Source organism: Tyto alba, unplaced genomic scaffold, assembly GCF_018691265.1.
Source record: "Tyto alba isolate M040663 unplaced genomic scaffold, T.alba_DEE_v4.0 Super-Scaffold_16, whole genome shotgun sequence".
NCBI classification, from domain to species: Eukaryota; Metazoa; Chordata; class Aves; order Strigiformes; family Tytonidae; genus Tyto; species Tyto alba.
In genome coordinates, this window is record NW_024881278.1 from 8,661,026 (window position 1) to 8,681,704 (window position 20,679).

The 20,679-nt window shown below is 39.3% G+C and overlaps 1 protein-coding gene across 2 annotated transcripts in view; it reads right to left on the reverse strand.

Moving 5' to 3' along the window:
• Positions 1–20,679, reverse strand: part of XRN2 (5'-3' exoribonuclease 2) — a 50,897-nt gene that overhangs the window by 6,620 nt on the left and 23,598 nt on the right. For both annotated transcript variants that reach the window (XM_042789676.1, XM_009967018.3), the window contains 10 exons: positions 20,521–20,610; positions 19,938–20,010; positions 17,513–17,596; positions 16,591–16,688; positions 16,419–16,498; positions 14,502–14,558; positions 12,346–12,414; positions 12,113–12,247; positions 10,605–10,732; positions 4,665–4,725 (listed from right to left, as the gene is read on the reverse strand). In XM_042789676.1, the coding sequence (XP_042645610.1) occupies positions 4,665–4,725; positions 10,605–10,732; positions 12,113–12,247; positions 12,346–12,414; positions 14,502–14,558; positions 16,419–16,498; positions 16,591–16,688; positions 17,513–17,596; positions 19,938–20,010; positions 20,521–20,610 (875 nt within the window). The remainder of the gene's footprint in view (positions 1–4,664; positions 4,726–10,604; positions 10,733–12,112; positions 12,248–12,345; positions 12,415–14,501; positions 14,559–16,418; positions 16,499–16,590; positions 16,689–17,512; positions 17,597–19,937; positions 20,011–20,520; positions 20,611–20,679) is intronic.

Sequence of the window (20,679 nt, forward strand, 5' to 3'; positions counted from 1 at the left end):
CAAATCATTGTTTGATTAAAAATATTTAGAAAAATGATATAGCCATGATATAGTCTTTAAAGCCAAGCACTGGCAAGGGTACAATTCCTTGCAGAATTCATAGAAGTTATGTTTTGCAGCACAATATAGTGTTGCAAAGGAGAAACACTGGATAGTTGAAACAGTTAATCTTTCCTGACCCCTGTTTAAGAGAGAGTCCGTTGAACAGTGTGCGGCCAGCCTGCCGAGGGATGGGGATAGCAGAGAGTACGAGCACGGCAGTTCACATTCACCTGCTGCACCGCTGGACTGGAAGTTACTTTGCACGTCCTCAGAGAGCCTCTGCCTAGATTTGCTGGATTAAATTGGCGGGACTTCAGCCTTGGAGGAGTAACCCTAGCCAGAGAGGCTGAACAATTCTTTCAAACACACAGGCGGTTCAGGGAGGAGGTATGGCTTTCATGACCAAGGGAGGATTCACAGCCAGCTGTACAGTGTTGGGCAAAACTGAGCTTTGAGCAACTAAGGAAGCGATGCTGGGAGAGGAAGGACTTTTAAACACACCTTTCACCAGCTGGAACAGAGGCAAAGCAGCAATCAACACAGGCAAACGTAAGATTAAAATGAATGAAAACAGGCATTTTGGACACGAAGGCTTTCTGCTTTTGCATGCAAATGGCTTTTGGTTTCACACTAAAGCCTGCATAGGAGCTGCTCCACCTGGTCAGATTAAGACCTGCCTGTATTTTACAAAGGCAAGAGAAACTCCTATCATCTCCAGAAATGAAGTAACTTGATTCCAGTTTATAAAAGTTTGAGTCTTACTTGATAAACACACAATTGGCAAATACGGTGTGTGCAGTGCATGGAGCAAAAATGAACATGCACAAAAGCTAAGTGGTAGCACCGAACCATGCGGTTTTATTTTTAGCTTTGGAGTTATGTCTAGAAATGCACGACATTACCAAAACCACTCATCGGGAGGAGCAATACTGTATTTAAAGTTAATAGCACATTACACTTTCAGGGACTAAACACTCAAAATCAGTGTTCTAAGTATGATATTCCTTTTGATTAAGTGTTTTGAGTACTAACTTTTTTTCCCCCCATTATTCCTAGAAAACAGCAGACTCTCCAGGAAGAATACACTACTCAGCCTTAAAGAAAACTACAGGGAATTACCTATATAGCCCCAGCTCTAGTGCTTTCATCGACAGTCACTGCCTCTAGAACTTTGCTAACGTGCTTGTGACAAACACCCTCAGGGACTGATGATCGCAGACCCACACTTGCTATGTGCCCGGAACGGGAAAGCTTGACACAAATTTCATTTGACATTAATATGTATTTGTCACAGAGTTAAAACTTCTTATTTTAATAAAGTGCTGCTTAGTGAAAAGTTGGGATATTTAAGAAATGAAACACATTAACACTAATATCACTATTATGTTGGGGCATTTTTGCTTCCAGGCCGTCTGAAAGAGTGAAACTGGTGATGTTCGGTTAGAACCACTACATATTCTAGAGGATAAACCTAGCAGAAAAAGAAAAAAAAAAAAAAAAAAAAAAAAAAAAGCTGCAATGCATTTTCTGATCTTAAAGCCAGAAAAGCAGCTTACACCTTTTTGCTGCTCTTAATTCACAGAATTATGTACTATTTTTAAAAACCAGAATTTTAGATTTTCATCTGGTAAACAGAAATCAGGAAATTTTAGTCTTCACAGCACTTGACTTCATGTTCGTCTAGTGGATGTATTAATTGGTGATTCAAATTATCTGAGGATGAGGATTGGTATGCAGCAAAGCTGTGCCTCATGGATAAAAAAAAAAGAATTGTGCCACTTGGAATATCACGTGGGTTCACACTGGCAGAGTTACTCAAACACGCTATCCAGAATTATATTAACTTACAGTTAAACTAAAGCATATACATACAGGGTAGCTAAAATAGAACTTCAGGAAACTTTATATAGTAAAGCATTTCTGTGCTCCAACCTCAGTCTCTGTGGAAACCTCTTCTATGAGCAGGGTAAGCAAAAGGATTTGCTTACCCAGATTACAAATTTCCATCAGCCAGGAAACCAGATAGCAAATACATGTAATATATGAAACATCAGATTACCAGCACTGAAGGCAAAAGCATGAAAAAATCCTTTGCAATCTCCAGCAATGCAGCCCAGTCAGACCAGGGCCTGAGCAGGCGGTGCTGAAAGGGGTCCTGTTCAACAACAACTCACCACTGTTATTTTACTTGCTGCACACTGAATTGTATGACTAAATTTAAAAGTAAGAAAGCTTATGCAGGAAACAAGATCATCTGGATTATGAAGAAGCATCTTTACACTATCAGGTTTTTCCACCCAGGCCTGTGAAGCAAGAGCTAGCTTAGTCCCCGCTGCAATACTCTATCCCTGAAAGAGCACAAAAGCTCAAAGCTTTCCTGGCAGAGACAGGGCTCCTTGCTTATCGCTTGCTTGATTTTGTGAATCAAGGGTATCGTAGCCTCCTGCCAACCCACTCCATCTGAAAAGGCTGAAGCAGGGGCTGGCCTCTCCCTCAACTACTTTATTCCTGGGAGCAGAGGTGATGGAGAACAGAAATTCCTCACTGCTCTCGCCGGTGGCACCTTCTTGCTCCTGGAGCACCTGAAGCAGCAGCAGCAAGCGGGACAGTCTCGGGGGTAGCGGTACGGGGAACTGGCAGCTCGCAGGGCATTAACTGGGAAATGGAAAACCTCACGGCGGGAGTTCAGTTCAACAGGTCCTGATGGGACCTATCTATGTCTCTCTTTAAACTTTTGCTTAAGTGTCCATGCTTATCTCTATGGCAAATCAACTCAACATCAGCCCTAAGCATCTGCTTGATTTGCTTCCCAAATCAAACGCCTTCCAAGAATATGGCAAAAGTACTTATCCTCAGCACCAAAACTGGCAAGTTAGTGACCTTCATAAGCCATCAGAGGTATAACAAAGCACCACCAGAGAGGGACAGCGTTGTGAATATACTGTGATCACTTAAAAGCTAGAACAGCATTCTTCAAGGTTCTCCAAAGCTTATTTTCCAGGTGAAGATGGCACATCTTCAATTTAAAGTCACCTCAGGGGACACCAGTTTCCTCAAGTTTGGGAGCTGAATAGCGAGGTCAGTACCACAACACTAGAAGCATGCTGGACAGGTTAGCAGGTCAAATCACAAGCACTGTCTATCTGCAGAAATGCTCTGAAGTACTTGGGCAGTGTGTGGTCCCTTCTAAACGTATTAGCACAAACCAAGCACAGTAACCTAAAGACAAGATTCTGATCAGACAGACAGTCAATTATGACAATTGTAATAAAAATGTGTATTTCAAGAGAGAAACAAACAGAATTTCTGGCTGAAAGAAGTTATTTATATGTGAATTGAGAAACTCTTCCACTCTGCAAAAATAAACAGCCTAAAAAGTACAGCACTGTAAAAGTAATGACAAGTTACAGTTACCTGTAGCAGTATTTCACAAAACGGTACTATATAAATTGGATTTAATTAAGATGTGGGAATAGCAACTCCCATGGACAAAGTAATATTAAAGTTTGCAATGTAAGATTCATTTATAATGCAATATTCCACATTGATGTGGCACAGGACAAGGGAGCCAGACTTACTTCAATAGGGATCAAAATGGTTGCCATGGAAAGTGTGATTGCAGAGAGCTCAATAAATTCTCCCAAAGCTTGTATTTTCAGTGCTCACCATTTGCAAATAAAACCATGAAAAAAAAAGTTGTGCCTCAGAGCAGAAACTTAAGGTCTTGCATACGTTCTCATTCCTCCATAAATATAAATAAATATAATTATTCATAGCTTTCACAGGTACGCTGCAGTTTTTAAAGTACATCTGACTTAAGGACATACAACCTATCAATGAGGGAACGCATGTAAAACATCCCTTATTATCAAACCATGTCACATTCCTTCTATTCGATGGCACTTATTGGACTGCAGATTCCATAATCCTTCTCTGAGTCCCTTCTGCATTTAATTCAGTTCAGTCTTAAGTAGTTAAAGAAACTGTTTTCAGTGGCAACTAATAACTACTGACCTACAGTGACACTGCCCTACAATAGGCTTGTCAGGCCTGAAAAACTTGTACCAAAGAAGCTGATTAGGACTTCAAGAGGTTTGTAGTAAGAATCAATGGCTGGTCTGTACTAATGCTGCGGTTGCGGCACAGAAATGATAAAAGTGGAACACCATTAGTTATGCCTCATTAAGCTCCACAGCCCTCCTAAAAAGAAATTTGTTTAGCCTGTCCAAAATCTAATGCAGTTTTAAGCTCTCTGTGTTCAATTTCATAGTATCTCAAAAGCTTCAATAAGACAAAGGCCAAAGAACCAAGAACGGTACCAAAGCACCAACAGTAAAGTTAATTTTGAAGTCTGAGTTTTAATGGAAAGTGTTTTTGCCTTCTTTTTTTAATACAAAGTACTCAAGCCATTTAAAGGATGAACACCACATAGTGCACTCACAAAATATAAATAAATCATGGACATTAATTAACTTAAAAAAACCCCTGCTGTACATGATGATTTCAACAAATGTAAATAACAAATTTGAAAACAAAGAGGAAAAAAAAAGTTGTGACGCCTGGCAGAACTGAGTACATCCTCCTGGCCACATTTAACAAAACTTCAATCCCTCATGCCTTACCTCTGTGGTGTCTGTTGAAACAAGGGCGTAGGACCTCGCCAAGACTCCTGGGGTCTAAGATCTAAGGGGTAAAACAAAACGTTAAAATAAAAAAGAGCAAGTATACTTAAAGAACCGTGTTCAACTTACTCTTACACACGCCTAAAAACTTGTTTTAAGAAGTCAAACAGAAAAGCTCAAACTGGGTATGATACCAAATACATTTCACCATGCCGTTGGTTACTATTGCTGGTTTTGATAGAGCCCTTCATGTCCATCAGTGGCAAGCTTAATACTAATTAAAGGCAACTTAAAAATATACATATACACACATGCACACCACTGTGTCATCATCACAACACACCATATTTGTGAGTAACAAATATTTAATACTCAAAATATGTGCAAGTTTCCCTCTGATTAGGCTAAGTTATTCTATAAAGCAAACTAAAAGAATGACCAGAGTACGTAATAAAGCAAACTGTTCCACTTCATTCATGTTTAAATATATACATATGTATATGTAAAGTTATATTTAAGATCTCTTTTAAGACAGTAAAAATATATTTAAAAGTTAGACTAGACAATGATAATATAATAATAAAAATCTATTCATGATCTCTCAGATAATGTAATCAGACTGAATTAAACCTTCCTGGGTAAAAACTTGGCTAGAGACCTAGCACTGCAGTTATAAGAACCTGCAATGAAGAAGACCACCCACTTCTCAATTGTTTTTTCGACCCAAATTAACTCTTTACAAAGACGTAGCAGTAACAACATTGCTTTAACAGGACATGCAATTAAACAGTTGTTGTTCTTCTAAATAAACTGGTCAGCAAACAGGATAAAAGAAACAGCTAATCAATAGCTCCCTGGTCTGTCCACAACACTCAAATTGTGCATCAATCAAAAGCTTCAGTTTCAGTGACACCTTTGATTATTTTCAATGGTGTTTAAGTGTGACCTAATTTCAACAGCTGGTTCCAGAAGTTGTCTAATGGATGCACTGGGACAGGACAGCAATGCCCTGTTAAACTGCTGATATTCAAGTACACTAAAGCTTTGCAGTAGCCTGAAAGAAAAAGAGGAGGGGGGAAAAAAAACCAACACAAACAGGCCACAGAGGAAAAATCTGCGCCTCTCCCCTAACTCTGGTTTGTCTGCAGGCTGCAATGGTGTGATCCAGATAGAAGCCTTTCACAGCAGCATTCGAACATGCAGGGAGGCTGCGGGCAGCCCCCATTGAAAGTAACACCATTTTGTCAGGGGAAATAAATTCTGATCCTCAGCAGCATCCTCTGGGCAGAGCTAACCCAGCCCATCCAGCCCAGCGGTGGTCTGAGCTGCAGAGGGCTGCACACTGCATTTTATTTATTTAGTAAACATTACATGTATACACCCCCACCCCCAACCAATATATACACTTCTGTCTCTCTCTATATATAAACACACACACACACACAAACATATATACTGTTACCAACTGATGCTCGTAATCAGATATAATTGGTTATTTCATATACACTGTAACAAAACCAGCCTAAAGCACAGCAAAGACTAAAGACGGGTATGTGGCACTTTTATACTGATTAGCCTGTGAATTACAAGGACTTTTACATGCACAAACAGGCTGTACTAACGTGATGCCTTAGTGATGCTGTGTTTTCTTTTGAATACAAGATTAGAGCAACACAAGAAAGCCCAGGCCCATAATGTTGTCCTCTGCTACTCTTGGGGAAATGAGCCATGAAGACATAACATTAAACTGAAGTTTTAAAAAAGTACAAAGATGAAATTGCGAAGGAAAAAAAAAAATTGAAACACATGCAATACAGAAGAATTGAGTTCTGCTAAAGATGTTTTCAGATGCACAAAGCGTCTCTGTCTATAGCTGCCAACACCTGTAGCTCCTCACCTGCAGCAGCCAGAACGAGGACTAGGTTTTGGCTCTGTCACCATAACCAGATCTGCAGGTCTCTGAGGCCTGGCTCAGTTCTTTTGCTTGCTGGGAGACACAAACTTCCAGAAAAACACCCCTATATTCCAAGAAGAATGATGGCCATATTTCCCACACCCTCCTCCTCTGTGTAGGCTGAGCCAGGCAAGACCCCCAAGTACCTGGACATTTATACAGACTAATACAGTCTCCCCCTCCCCAGCCCTCCCCTATCAGAACTTCACATTTTAGTTTAAGTTCATTAACATGTTTTCCATTCCACTGCCAGGGTCAAATGGTGCTCTAGTGAAAAACCCAGTGAGATGATGCTGGTCTTGTCCTGGTACAGTGTTTCTCATTCATAGAGACCACTGTTTAAGGGCTAGTTAAAAACATGTGTCTAATTTAATCACTTTCTTTCCATCTGAAAAAGAAAGGACCCAGCTCTCCTGCTGTAACCACATTGTTTTTCAGCTCTAGGGAACAGTTTAAGAAACAGTTTAGTGAAATCATTATGAAAACATTTAAAGCCACCTTATTATTATTCATTTGTATGGCTCTAACAGAGAACAATCTTTGAGGGAAAAAGCTTGAAGCAGTGAATTGCACTTCAAAAAGGTACAAAGTCGGAGAAGAAATGACAATTGATATTTTCTTTAGTCTTCAAAACTTAGGCATTTCCTAGAGCTATAAGGCCAAATAAACTGCCTTCTCTAGCAGCTCCTCAAGTAACAATTTATCTAATCAGTGTAGCAATCAACGACGAGATTTTGTGTTTACTGATTGCACTAATCAAAATCACTTTTCAAATCCAGCTAATTGACAAGTTTACTGACTGAAATGAAAGTCATAAATCAGATATCCTGTGCTGCAGGAACCAAATATGCCATTCACAGAGCAATGCCATACTGCACTTGACTCTCCAAGTTATCAGCACAGACAATTATTCATCAACTGAAAATTGGTACATCAAAGTCAAATCAAAGAACAACAGTAAGGAACACCCCCGGCAGGCTCTTGAGGAAGAGATGGCACTTTGGTTGACCGCATTGCCCTTCTAGAGTCTAATTTTACTTCATCATACATATAAAAACATAATACATAAAATGAAAAGTTGCTCTGCATCAATCCCACAAAATGTGGTAATTTTAACCACATCAGCTCTAGTTTTTCAGGAATGTGGGGGTTCCCAATCCAATTATGCCACAACATACATCTGTTCTCTCACAATTATATAGCTGATGAACACAACTTTGACACAAGAGATAACCTGCCCCATTAAGAAAACTCAGCATATGCCTTCCCATTCCTTCTAATGGGATTTTCTAGCTGAAGGTATCTTTGACAGACATATTTGTGTTTGAACTGAAGGGTGTGACTGCAAAAGGCAAGAAGATAGCTGTGCCATCAGATCTAGGAACACCTTTTGGTACTCCTAGACAGACCACTGCCTGGGTAAAAACTGGTCCACGTGCTCAATTCTGACCACAAGTTTCCATTGGAGCAAATGCACTGTCCACACAGACTGCTCCTGTTCAGTAAGATGACCACCACCTACTGCAGTGAGGTTCAGAGCGCTGTTGACATGCTCCCATCCTGACAGGTTTGCCTTACACTCAACCCACACAATCCATAATCCAGGATGTGTTGCAGCGTATGGGTGTGGTCCCACTGGCAAAAGCATCTTTCAGTGTGAAGGTCAGAAAGATTGATTTCAGCAGAAATTTTGGGCTATGACACTTCAGGTATTCTTCTAACAAGGATTTAAGCAAGAGTTTAAACCTTTGACCAGGGTGTCTACCTGGTACAAGAGGAGTTAAGATGCACGTGGCTACTTGGCATTGATTAAGTCAACTGCGGCTGTAGTTAGTTGTAAAGACTTCACATTGCAGTCAGTTTAATTCAGAAGTTAATTAGAGTTTAAAACTAATCTCCAAGGACAGCTTGGTATCGTTAGCAGGCGAGGAGGAGAAACACAACAAAATTAACTGACAAAGAATACATTTGCAGCATGTTGCACTGTGGTTTCCCACAAAACCAGAGAGTGCCAGGAACCAGCTTCTCAACTCTGGGATGAAGAGCCCCAGAGAGCAACGGCAGGCGTGCAGCCCCCCACTTTGTGAAAAAGCCTTTGTACGATGGCTGCTGGCGGCGTGCGACGCAGCATGCCACAACGGTGGCCGGAGGGACCAGCGGGTTGACCTGGCACCTCTTCTGGCTGCACAAACAGGAAAGCATGAGGTCAACCTCTGCCTAACAGAAAAAGCAGCATTAAGGAAAGTGGCACAATGAGACAAAGGGGGAAAAAAAAAAAACAAACAAAACCTTGCTTTCAAATTTTCCAGGCACACCTGCAGAACCGCAACTGGGGATTCCTGAGGTGATCTGAGGGTGAGGAAGGGACAGGAGATGAGGGGAAGAAGGGATGCATGAAAAAGCCACCAGACAGCTTTTCTGAGGCCAAGAGGACTGGGATTTCATCTCGATCAGTGGATTCAAGCCTCCTCTGACTGAAAGAATGATGGCATTGGGGCATATTTGCATGTGGAGTGCTTCCTATACAACACAAGGTGCTCAGATGCCATGAAGACCAGAGCTTTCTAAGCACCTAATTGGCAAGATCAGCTCCATGTATGTAACGCACAGAAAACTGCTTTGAAGTAAGTATTTCCCACAAAGCGTCAAGACTCAAGCTTCAGAAGGCATGAACAGCAGTACAGGGACTGATGGGCTCACGAGTACTTTCTCTCTTCCCAAAACTATGCAGACTTTCTGGTTTTGGAGATTCATACAAAAATGTGATGCCTGTCTGCCCATTCACCACACTCTTCTTAGAGCATACTCTGTGTTCGTTTAAAAACCACTGCTTTCCATTAATCAAAGTTAGTAACTCCAGGTTCTCATATTCAATCCATCTCTCCACTTAAACCAATCTCATTCCTCGAACAAGAAAGCTGCTGAATCCACTATTCAACTACACTTCATTTACTTTGGGACTGGACAATAAGTTTAATTCAGAGTGGCCATACGATATTGCTTATTCATAGTTTCATATCCAGCAAAAAAGTAAGTCGAGTATAAAAATGTTGACAGCTTCACCATGCAGTAATTGGGTCTTCTATATGTGACAAAACGTGAAGTTCAAAATTTATCTGTCAGCTGTTTAAACTTCAACACATGCATAATTCAATATTTCAAGAATTCAGATCAACAGTGAGAACTTCATACTTTAAAGCACCAATTTAGGCAGTTTAGCAAAGCTTTCTCCTGTCTCAATCCCACCATTACAGAAATGCAGCTCCTGATCACAAGTAAAGAGACAGGACTCTTAACTAGCACCCTTCTTGGGAGCCCTTCACACAAGCAATTCCTTCCCAGGATGAAGAGCTCCACTTTAGATCACATGGGATTTATCTTACAACTTCCAGTGACTCATTAGTTCACCAAGCCAACAGCAGTGGCATCCGTGACCATCTCCCACCACCCCTTTGCCACAAGTTGCAACACCTACTGCAGGCAGGAGAAGCCAATACAGCACTGTGACTTATCAATTTGGGTTCAGTCTGGCACCTCAGCAACAACCACAGCCCTTCTGTCAGTCCTACAATCTCTCCTGATCTGCCACCATGCCTTGCGTGTTAATTATTTTCTGTGGCCAGCATCCTCCTGTTGTTCTCTTCAGGCACAAAGCACCAAGCTTCTGCTAAGTCTGCTGATGCTGGTGATACTGAGATTCAGATACATGCTGAATACCTTCTGGAAAACGGACACTAGGACACCTTAGGAGACAAAGTGCTATTCTTCCTATTGCATTTGAATACTGGGCACAGTATCCAAAATGAGATCCCACTTAAAGGCACATAATTACAGTTTAGTACATAAAGGAAGAGCAGTAGAGACGAGCAACACAAGGTTAATGAAGACGGATACCTGAATTCACTTTTTATTTGTATTAGTGCAACAGACCAAACTGAAACAAATATTTTTCAAACTCAGAAATGTAGAAAGCAGAACCTACTTACTTGACAACAATTTAGGAATCTGCTGCTGCCCACTCAGAAGCGGCCTGGCGTATGGGCTCCCATAAGTTCCAAGGGGTACTGCATTGGCATACATTCCTGGCATCCCTCTTTCCCTTGGCATTGTATGGCTATTACGTGTAAGAAATAGAAAGGAAAAAGAATAGGATGTTTTTATGAACGCCATCTTACAGCACAGCTGCTACCCAGCCCATCAAACACTTCAGCTCTCTCCAGTGCGTCAGTGGAGATGTGCACAAACATGATGCAGTGACTCGCTTACAGATCAGGGTCCCAGGCACACCACAAAGAAAGCACGGGCTTTGTGAGCTGGTCCCAGAAAAAACTCTGAAGTTTCTATAGCAAGCCACAATAAGCAGAAAAACATGTATTTTCAGCAAACTGTTGAAGAGTCCAGTAAAACTGAACTGCTGTCACATCTCCTAAGAAATGGGAGTTGATAGTTGTGGGATCTGCAAATATCAGCGTGCCAATGTTTGCTAGGCCTTTGCTGTTTTTCCTGTACATTGGAAAAATGTTCAACTACATTGGCATTAATACTTTGATGCTAATGGTGTCTGCCACCCTGGACAGCAATTTAATGAGCCATCATATGTGATCAATAACACAGCTATACTTTTTTTGTATCTATGACATGAAAGAACATAACATGGTTCACAAATGTAGCACTGGAACAACTATGCTTTCCAACACACAAATGGAAGGAAGGGTGTTGCTTTTTCTTCTTCCAGCAGCTCCAGAGCCGTAAGATGAAGAAGGAAGTATTTTCTCTTCCTAAAGTGACACTTGTGGTCAGTTGTTCACAGAGTTTACTTTTATTTGTTAGTAATAAAATCTCCATTAAAACATTCTCTTTTCTGGCTCTGAAAGGTATGGCTCCTTGCTCTCCCCAGTAAGGAAAACCATTTCCTTTTATGTGTAATACATAACCCCAGCTCATTCTCCCGTCCTGAGCTCAGAAGCATTCTCGTACTACACTGCAGCACTCGAGAAAGTTACTTGGACTTTCAGAGAACTAATAAATACTTACTGTGGCAATGCCTTGAAAAGTGACAAACAAACAGATTTTATGGTGTAACATGCTTCATACAAGGGTTTTTAAAACTTCTTATTTTTTAAAAGAGTAAAAGACATTCCTGTTTTCATAACAGTCTTAATTATCACTTGTATGCAATACACTCGCTGTACCTTTTGTACTTCAAGCAAATAACCACCAAGCAAGTTGAAAAAGGAAAGCTAGTTAGAAATGTTTAGTAGAACCTCCCTCCAAATCAAGAAGAATGCAAGGCATTACTGCAAAATTATAGTAATATACAGTTTTCATCAATACTGAATTTAAATATCACATGCCAAAGTTTCCAACATGAACCCTGTTTTGTTGCTTTTGCCTTTTTTTTTTTTTTTTTTTTTTTTTTTTTTTTTTAATTAAAAAAGCAATGAGTAGAGTCATCTCAGGAAGGCAGTCACAGTAACAATGCCATTGGTCTTACCCTAAAGTTCTAAACGCTGACTGGTCCAAATGGACAGGTTTTCTGTCTCGGTTAAAACCAAGCTGCGGTCTCCATGGCCTGCCATCATTGTTGGTTTTTTCCCAGTCTCCTGGCTTCAGAACTGGAGCAGGTTTCCTTAATATTAAAAACAGTTCCAGAAATACTTATCAGAGCAAATAATCAGATTAATGAGAGAAAATGGAATTATTTGAAAACTGACAACTGATACTTACTTTGCACCAGGTAACACTGTAGCCTTGAAAACAAAGTCTTCATCAAATTGTGGATCTTTGAAAGAGATACTAGGAGAAAGTATCTGAGGATTAGGTTTACTTGATAATTAAGACACAGAAGATCAAAAATTAATTGCTGCTTTATTAACAGTGATGTACACAACAGAAAAGATAAGATTGAATAACCCATGACTTAAACTGTAAAGTGCATTTATTGCACATGGATATACTGACTATAGTGAACTTGGATGTTGCAATTATTTTCCACAGGCTGACCTTTCTCCTCCCCTGTATCAGTAACCAGTCCAAAAGAAAGTTTAATGTCTAGAAAACAGCTACTTCTATGTATGGTAATGAAAGTGTTTTCTGCAGACCCTTGAGCACAAATCCTCTAGTCAAAGCACTGATTGTACTTGATTAAGTTCAAAGGCTGCCACAGCAGAGACAGGAAGGATATCAGCTTGCTATGCAGTCTAGTCAAAAGTATACAAAATTTAGAAGTGGGATTTCCTGGGCCAGGGAGCTTTTATCCTGAAAGGCAGCTCTGCAGTTGCATGTAGTTCCCGGGGAGGGACATACACCTATTTTCAGTGACATCTCACAGACCCAGCATTTTGACCTGTCTAGTATTAGACAAACTAAATAGTAACAGAACAAAAAGTGGCCAAAAGCTTAATTGCTGCTGATACAATGCATTATTTAGCAGGTTGGGTTTGCTCCAGGAAAATTCACCCATACTCCTAGCAATTCCAGTCTCCTGGTGCAAGTATCCAGGTCTCAGGTAGGTCCCACCAGAGATGTGTTTGGAGTAGACGGCACCAATCTGCTTCCTGTTCTCTCACTACCTGCCGTTTGATATAGAAGAATGCTTGGGATGCCAAGAAAGATAAAGTAAACAGCTAAGCAGAATAATCTCACTGTTCCAGCTGAAATATCTGTCTTTCAGCACAGAGAATGAATGAGACTGGAAGGAAAGAGAATAATGGTCCCCTGGAAAATTCAGCCCAAGTCACAAGAACTGAAGAGCAGAACCATGACTGCTCATACTATCTCAAAAGACAGGAAGAAAAATCCTTGCAATAGAGAAATGGACAGAAGCGTAAAACAATTCAAACCTCCTGACAGTGGCAGATAGAAAGCCAAAAACTACCTTTAACTCATCACTCAGTGTAATTAAATCCCCATTTCAGACATCCTTTCAACAATATCCTGACAAGTCACAACTCAGCATTTCGTATTGCCTGTAGATAGTTGTTCTAGCTGAAACAAGTTATGCCTCATTGGAGTTAAAAATTATGCAGACAGATCACAAGTGATTTTCAGTGTCTCAGGTGTATTATGTGGCTCAAGAAGTGAAAGGTTATAGGCTCAAGCATTACATACCCATTATACTGCACCAAATTAAGTGAAAATGACATACAACACACTACATCTACAGAAATTTCCTCTCAAGTGCAAGAGTAATTAAAATTTTCTGTGACCACAAGATTTACTCTTGAAAACTCTGCACTGTTTTTCATTCATTATAAATATTATTATTCTCCCAAACATCGCATTAAGGCAAAGTTAGTATTACTCCTTTACTTCTTAAGGACATGAAGCTTATATTCTCAGGCATCCTCTGAAAATTGCTAGGGATAAAAATCAATAAAAAACCAAGAGGCAAAAATCAAGAGCTGCGGGGCTTTCAATCAATACCAAATTCTGTCTTGGAGGCTTGCTCTCATGAACATGTGGTTTAATTTAAAAGGCTTGATACAGACTATCAAGTTCTGTAGGTGCTGCTCTTTGCTTGCCAAAGAGTGAGAAGTCCCAACACAGAGTGAGCAGAAAAGCAACAGGAAGAAATATGATGTATTTCTGACGGGATGAAACCCAGTGTGTTTGATACACTCAGAAACAACTATTTTGGACATCCCTGCAGGGCACGCCACTAGACACACTCTGCTTAACCCCTCTAACACAAGCTTGCTGTGTTACAACATAATATCTTGGATTCAATTCTCACAGAATACCAGAAATGTTTAAATTAAAAGCTTCAATTTTATTAAGAGATGGATTCTGTTGCAAATTCACCAACACAAAACACAAGAATAAAATGAGTTTTGATTTCTGTATTTTGTACGCCACTGAATTAAAACCCAGAGTTTACTTACCTGACTGCAGAATTTTGTGCAAGATCACGCAGCATTGGAACAGGAGACTCCACTGTCCTGGTAAAGAGAAAAAAACATCATGTAACATATTTCTCAGCATTTGCTCTGTGTTCTCTGTTGCTACCACTTCTGTTCCTCTGTTAACTAAGCCTGCGACACATAAAAGGGATTTCAAAATTAACTTGCCTTTCCCCTAAATCAAATACTTCTATAAGCAATGGAATTACTGAATCCTTATTTCTTAATGTCATTACTTTTGCAGCTGATCTGTGTGGATTCTCTAGTGTCTAACAGTGGGTTCACACACTTCCCACTACCCAGCAGCCTATTTACAAACCTTAGTACTGTTTATTCTGCACCTTGGAAACCTCCCTGGACTGCTAGAGTTTGATTATAACAAGTCAACAGGTTCTAAGAGGGCAGGAGAAGACCAGACACAGACACCATGAGGACACAAACCTGCTTCATTGGGATGAAAAAGGCTTTGAAGTAAAAAAAAAAAAAAAAAAAAAAAATTTAGCAGTTGTTTTACACAGCACTTAGAGTTTCCTTTAGAGAGATTTAATAGGCTGAGATAGAGTTGCATCTTAACGTTTTCCTTCTTTCCTCCAGAAAACTTCACCCCTTCAATTCAAGCAGACAAACAACACGCTTGAGACAATTACTCTTATCCACCAGAAACCAGATTTCTTTGTTTACCCTACTGCAGACAGCTATCACAGACCCATGCTACACATAGGGATCACAAACTCTGTGCTGACTAAATTCAATCCAAATATTTTTAGCATAGTAAGACTTACTTTGCAGTGGCAATATAAGTGCCTGCTCATCTTCACAAAATTCCTAGCAAACTACTTCTCTAGGCAAAACAAAACAAACAAAAAACAACAACAACAACAACAACAAAAATTCTCTTGCCCTATCTAGGGACGACAGTGGCAAAAGGGTTTTTATTTTTCCTGCATTGCTGTTCCCTCCAAGAACAGCTCTGAGTTGCTCATAGTCTTCACAAGCCATGATAGGAATAGAGAAATGTGTACTAGTGACTGTGACCTAGGATACACTATCTGTCCAACAAAATCGGAGTGTTTATGCATTTAATGCAAATGAGTTACTGAACACCTGCTTATGCCTCTAAGCAAAGTTCAATAAATGAATGCACATGCTACAATGTGAAGATTACACTGATAACTTCTCAAACTAAATGCATTATCTGGAAAACAAAAAACATCAGCATTTTTTGTATGTGTAGCTAGTAACAGTCCTGAATTTAGTGCTATAGCTTAAATGGAAAATGGCAAAATATATCCCATATAAATCTGTATCTGGATTTTTCTTTAATGCAATTAAGATTAGCATATAAAAAGCAGAGTTGTTGGTTTGGGTTTTTTTAAACAGCATGAACTATTGGAAGTTACAGACAGCATTAAATTAACATTCATACAAAAGCAGAGAGGCCAAAACAACATGACCTTACTGAATCACTGATCACTACTACTTTTATTATATAGGCCCTGCTTACCTATTAAATTTCAAACATTACTAGGTACATAAAAATCAGTCTTCCATAACTGAAATAACAAACAAACAAAAAAGTTCCATCAGCAGTTCAACACACACATTAGAGCACTTTAGAGATTTCTGATGCTGCTTTAAAAGCTTAGGTCTGAAATAAAAAAATATAGGATCATAGAATGTAAGTTTTACTTGCTTGGTTTTCTACATATGCTGATGATAATACACACTGACAATGAAACCCAGCAGAAAAACATGTTCAGCCTCAGAACTAAATACATTGCCTTGTCAGGAGTTCCAGGTTTCTCACTGTAGGCACAAAGATATTTTTATTTAAATGCAGGCATAACTTAAGGAAATGTCCTTTAGCATCAAACAACTCATAACAAAAGCCATACTCACTGATCTGGAAGAACGGCATTTTCATTCAGTGTAAGCTTTCCCTGGATTCCATGGCACAGCTCTGGAGGTATATCCACTGGCTATGGAAAAAAAGTAATTTTTCAGCTGAAGCACTTTGTTAGAGCTCCACCCTCACCATTTACACAGTCCCTTAAGAACAAGTACAACCTACCTCTGTATTTTTGGTCTTGTACTGTTCTACAACAAAGTCACAGAGTGGATGGTGTTTTCCAACAAAGAGAACATCACCACCAAGGCTATTTCTTCTGCCTAGAAAAGATGAAGAGAATGGGATCATCGTTTAGAGCAAAAAGGGAAGGAAGAAATATAGCAGACCAGCACACCATCCTGTTGACAGCCCCACAAAAGAAAAGTTTCATTGTGATTTAGGAGAAAGTTTTGAACATTCCTTAGAAAGACAGAGTCTCTGCCCAGAACAGGATGTCTCTGGTCACAAGGGCAGTTGGCAGACAGTGAAAAAACAGGAATCTTGTGTTCAGTGGGAGGAATGTTGAATTTACAAGATTAATGTTGAAGATACAGACAGGCTGGGTAAAAAAATAACCAAACCAAAACCCCTAAAAAAACACACACCTCCCAAGCAGTTTACCTACAAGAACCAGTGATTATTTCTGTACAATGGAGAAAATAATACATCTATTTGCCTATATAAACTGAACACAAAGCTTCACTTCTCATAACTGGACAAAGCCAGACTACTGGTCAGAACAGCCAATACGCCTACCAAGTTTTATCATCAACTCTAACCTTGGAAACAGAGTTTATTCTTTTGATTGTAACACATTAATCTAACAAGGTCTTTGACAGTGCATACTGGTAGAAACTTTTCATATGATTAGGCTGCCATCTAATTTTCAGGTTAAGTCTTATGCAGGTCTACTTGAATAAAAGATAAGTAAGTGAAAGCTACAAAACCAAACCCATTGAGGATCATCCTAATTTCCAGTACCATACATGAAGAGGCAGCTACTGCCTGCCATAACTCAATCTAACCAAACACCTATTATACCCAGCTCATTGAGGGTGGAACACAGTAGTAACAACAAGTTGTAACAAAATAACACAATTCTTACTTTCTTCAGGAGTGAGGTCGGGGTAGACTTCTTCCAGGGCAGCTCTAAGGCGTCTCTCATCAACAAATGGCAATAACGCAACACCTACCAAAACCAAAACATGATTTCTTCCACACTTGTTGAAAAAAACAAAACAAAACCAAACCCACTAGCATGGAAAGCTCCAATAGATTCTTTACCTAAGAAACAACTATGATATCAGTCACAGAAAAGAAAACCCTACATTTTCAGAGGCTGTGACCCTGTAGGCTGTTTAGAGAAAAATAGTTCAGTGGTAGCATAGATTTAAAAGGGAAACTTATCTCCAAGCACCCCTCCATACTCCTCCTCCTCCCCAGTCCTGGGCAGACACTGGGAAGCAGTAACTTCTACCCACACCTGCCTCACTGAGGAACAAGATGAGCTCAGTAAGACAGTCATTATTTGTCTCATTTGCTACGGATAGTCCCCTGACAGAACTCAATGCTACTTTATTCAAATTAATTTATTAGGAGACAACAGTGGAAGAAATCACTCCCAGTTCAGCGATGAGGCGATACAGATATTATCCATTAGAGAGTACAATCAATAGCTGGTATGAATACTCCGAGATAACACAGAGGCTCCTCTCAGGATCAAAATCTCTCACTAAGCAGCACATCTCAGCACTCACATGATCATATTGGATGAAGCTGGAGAACAGCCTTCCCTAGTATGCTCCAGTATATGTTTTCTTCTACTATAAAATCCAAGAAAGCACTAAGATATTTACTATGAAAATTCTTCAAAGATCTACTTCTGTCACCCTTGTTATTAGTTGGAATCTGGAATAATTATTTTAATTTTTATTTCATTTCCCTTACTATGAACACTAGAGCTTTTCCTGATCAAGATGGCAGCAAAGACTTTCTACTAAACTGCTATTAATAGTTTCATATTTGTGCCTCTATCAGTTCTACCAGCAGGCAGATCTCAGACACGCTTGTCATCGCTCTAAGGTACAAGATTCACAGAGACTTCGGTCTTCCACAGACCTAAATTCCTGTTCTAAAACTTGGTCTGCCTGAAACACTTTTGCTTCAGAAGTTAGATCTTTATGTGGCTTTATTAAAACAAATTCTATTGTCCTGGAGCTGAAGGAAAGGGGACAACCTAAAACTTTACTTGAAGTGCAATTACACCAGAAGCTCGTCCTCTCTCCTAACAAATTATAAATAAAGCCTTAAATGTGTCAGAAGTTTAACTGAATCAGAACTTTATTTATCCTACTGTAAAATAATGATGAGCAGAGCAGTACAGCCTGCTGTTGCCAACCTCACCAAACAAGAAATCTACACTGCCCCTGCTTATGAAGTATGAGGATAATCTTCACACAGACTGACTGCTGCTTTATCAAAGACAGCAGCAGACCTCAGCCATGTTCAAATTTCAGCTGGAACATAACTACTTGTGAAGGGAAACAGTGATAAGCCTACCCTGGAAAACAAACAATTTATTTAAACCTTCGCAACACAGTGGGGGAATGACAGTGAAATGGGAAGTGTTCATAACCCAGGAGATTACAAAAAGGATCAATGAAAATTCCAGATGTTAATCCAGAACAAAGAGATTATAATGCAATTAAGCATTAGATGAATCAAAAGTAACATTACAGACTGAAGAAAGCATGTGGGAGCTACTTAAAACACTACTGCTTTAGACTGTAGATTTAATAACTGGACAAAAGGACTTAGGAAAGTTGCCAGAATTACAAGAAGAGTAAGAAAAGGCCTCAAGTTACAGAGGGAAAACCTGCTATGCAACACAACACCTAGGAATATTCTCTTTGATTTCAGAACATTGTCTAACTGTGGCTATTTCAAAACATAGGTTGATAAAAATAATTATTTTTACCTGTAATTGAGATGTTACACTAGTGGCTGAATAGTGTAACCAGCCACAAACTTTGGCAAACCTTTACAATTAATATTCTCTAAAGAAAGAAGCAGCTGCATTAAATACTGTAGCTGTTTTTTTCCTTCATTGTATGCATCCAAATATTCCTATATTCCCCAAAGCATTTTTTGCAAGGTACTGATAAGCCACTGATTGAACAGAACAAGATCCATTAATTAAATGCAAAGGAGACAAAAGACAATTGCATAGTAAGGTTGATAAAAATAGAAAAATGATTAATCTAGCTCAGGACAAATTAACAAATCTAGAATGACTGCTGAAATTACCAATAATCTGAAATCAGTTAGCAAACCATAATTTATTCTTCACACTAACTTTTTAAAAAAAAATATACCTGCTGCAAAATACTTCTCCCCCACACCAAGTTACCTATGTGACTTGGTGCACCATTATCTCACTAAGATAATTTTCTACCTTCTTATTTTTACATAGATTCTTAAGACTAAGGTCAATATGTTATAGCTCAAATAAAAGAAAGTTAAATTTTCACCTTGCCAAGCATATTTCTTCCCATTTAAATCAATAGCAAAATCTTCAGGGTAGAAGTCAATTATGCTTGATTCCTGTATTTGAGGAAATTAAAAAAAATATCATTAAAGCCAATTATGAAATTTATTCAGAATGCCATGTACTCACAGAGGGCGAGCAAACACAAAGCTAAGAAGGATGCAAAGAACTCTAATAGAAACATCTTCTATTAAATATCATTTAAACACGAAGTGTGGTAAGGCACTTCCATCACTTAGAGTATCAAAACAAGAAATTAAGCAGGATTGACCAATTCCAGATAACTGAGTTAAGGTATCTACTCCCCAGTGAGGTTTTACAAGGTTTCTATAAGAAAGTAAACAACCTTACTAAGGTGTAAAAGAGTAAGGAAATAATTTTTCTCACTAAACATCTGAATTCAAAGAATCACTTTAAAGATCTTTGAAGAATCTCTGCAATCTATCAGAAATGTTCCCTCCTGCGGTCCATTATTTTTCTGTCTAAAGTAAGCACCAGCAAGTCATGGTCCACACAACTGCAAGGCGACATAACCTTATAGAGAAGAATACAACAAGGATTCTTACCGGATCTGTCATGAGCTTCCTCCACGTTGGTGGCAGAAAATTTCCACTTGCAGCTGGAAACACTCCCATAAGTTGTTCAAGGGGCTTAAACTGTTGAAATTAAACAAGCAGATGTAGGACACGTCTAACGAGCTGTTAAATCACAAATAAATAAATAAA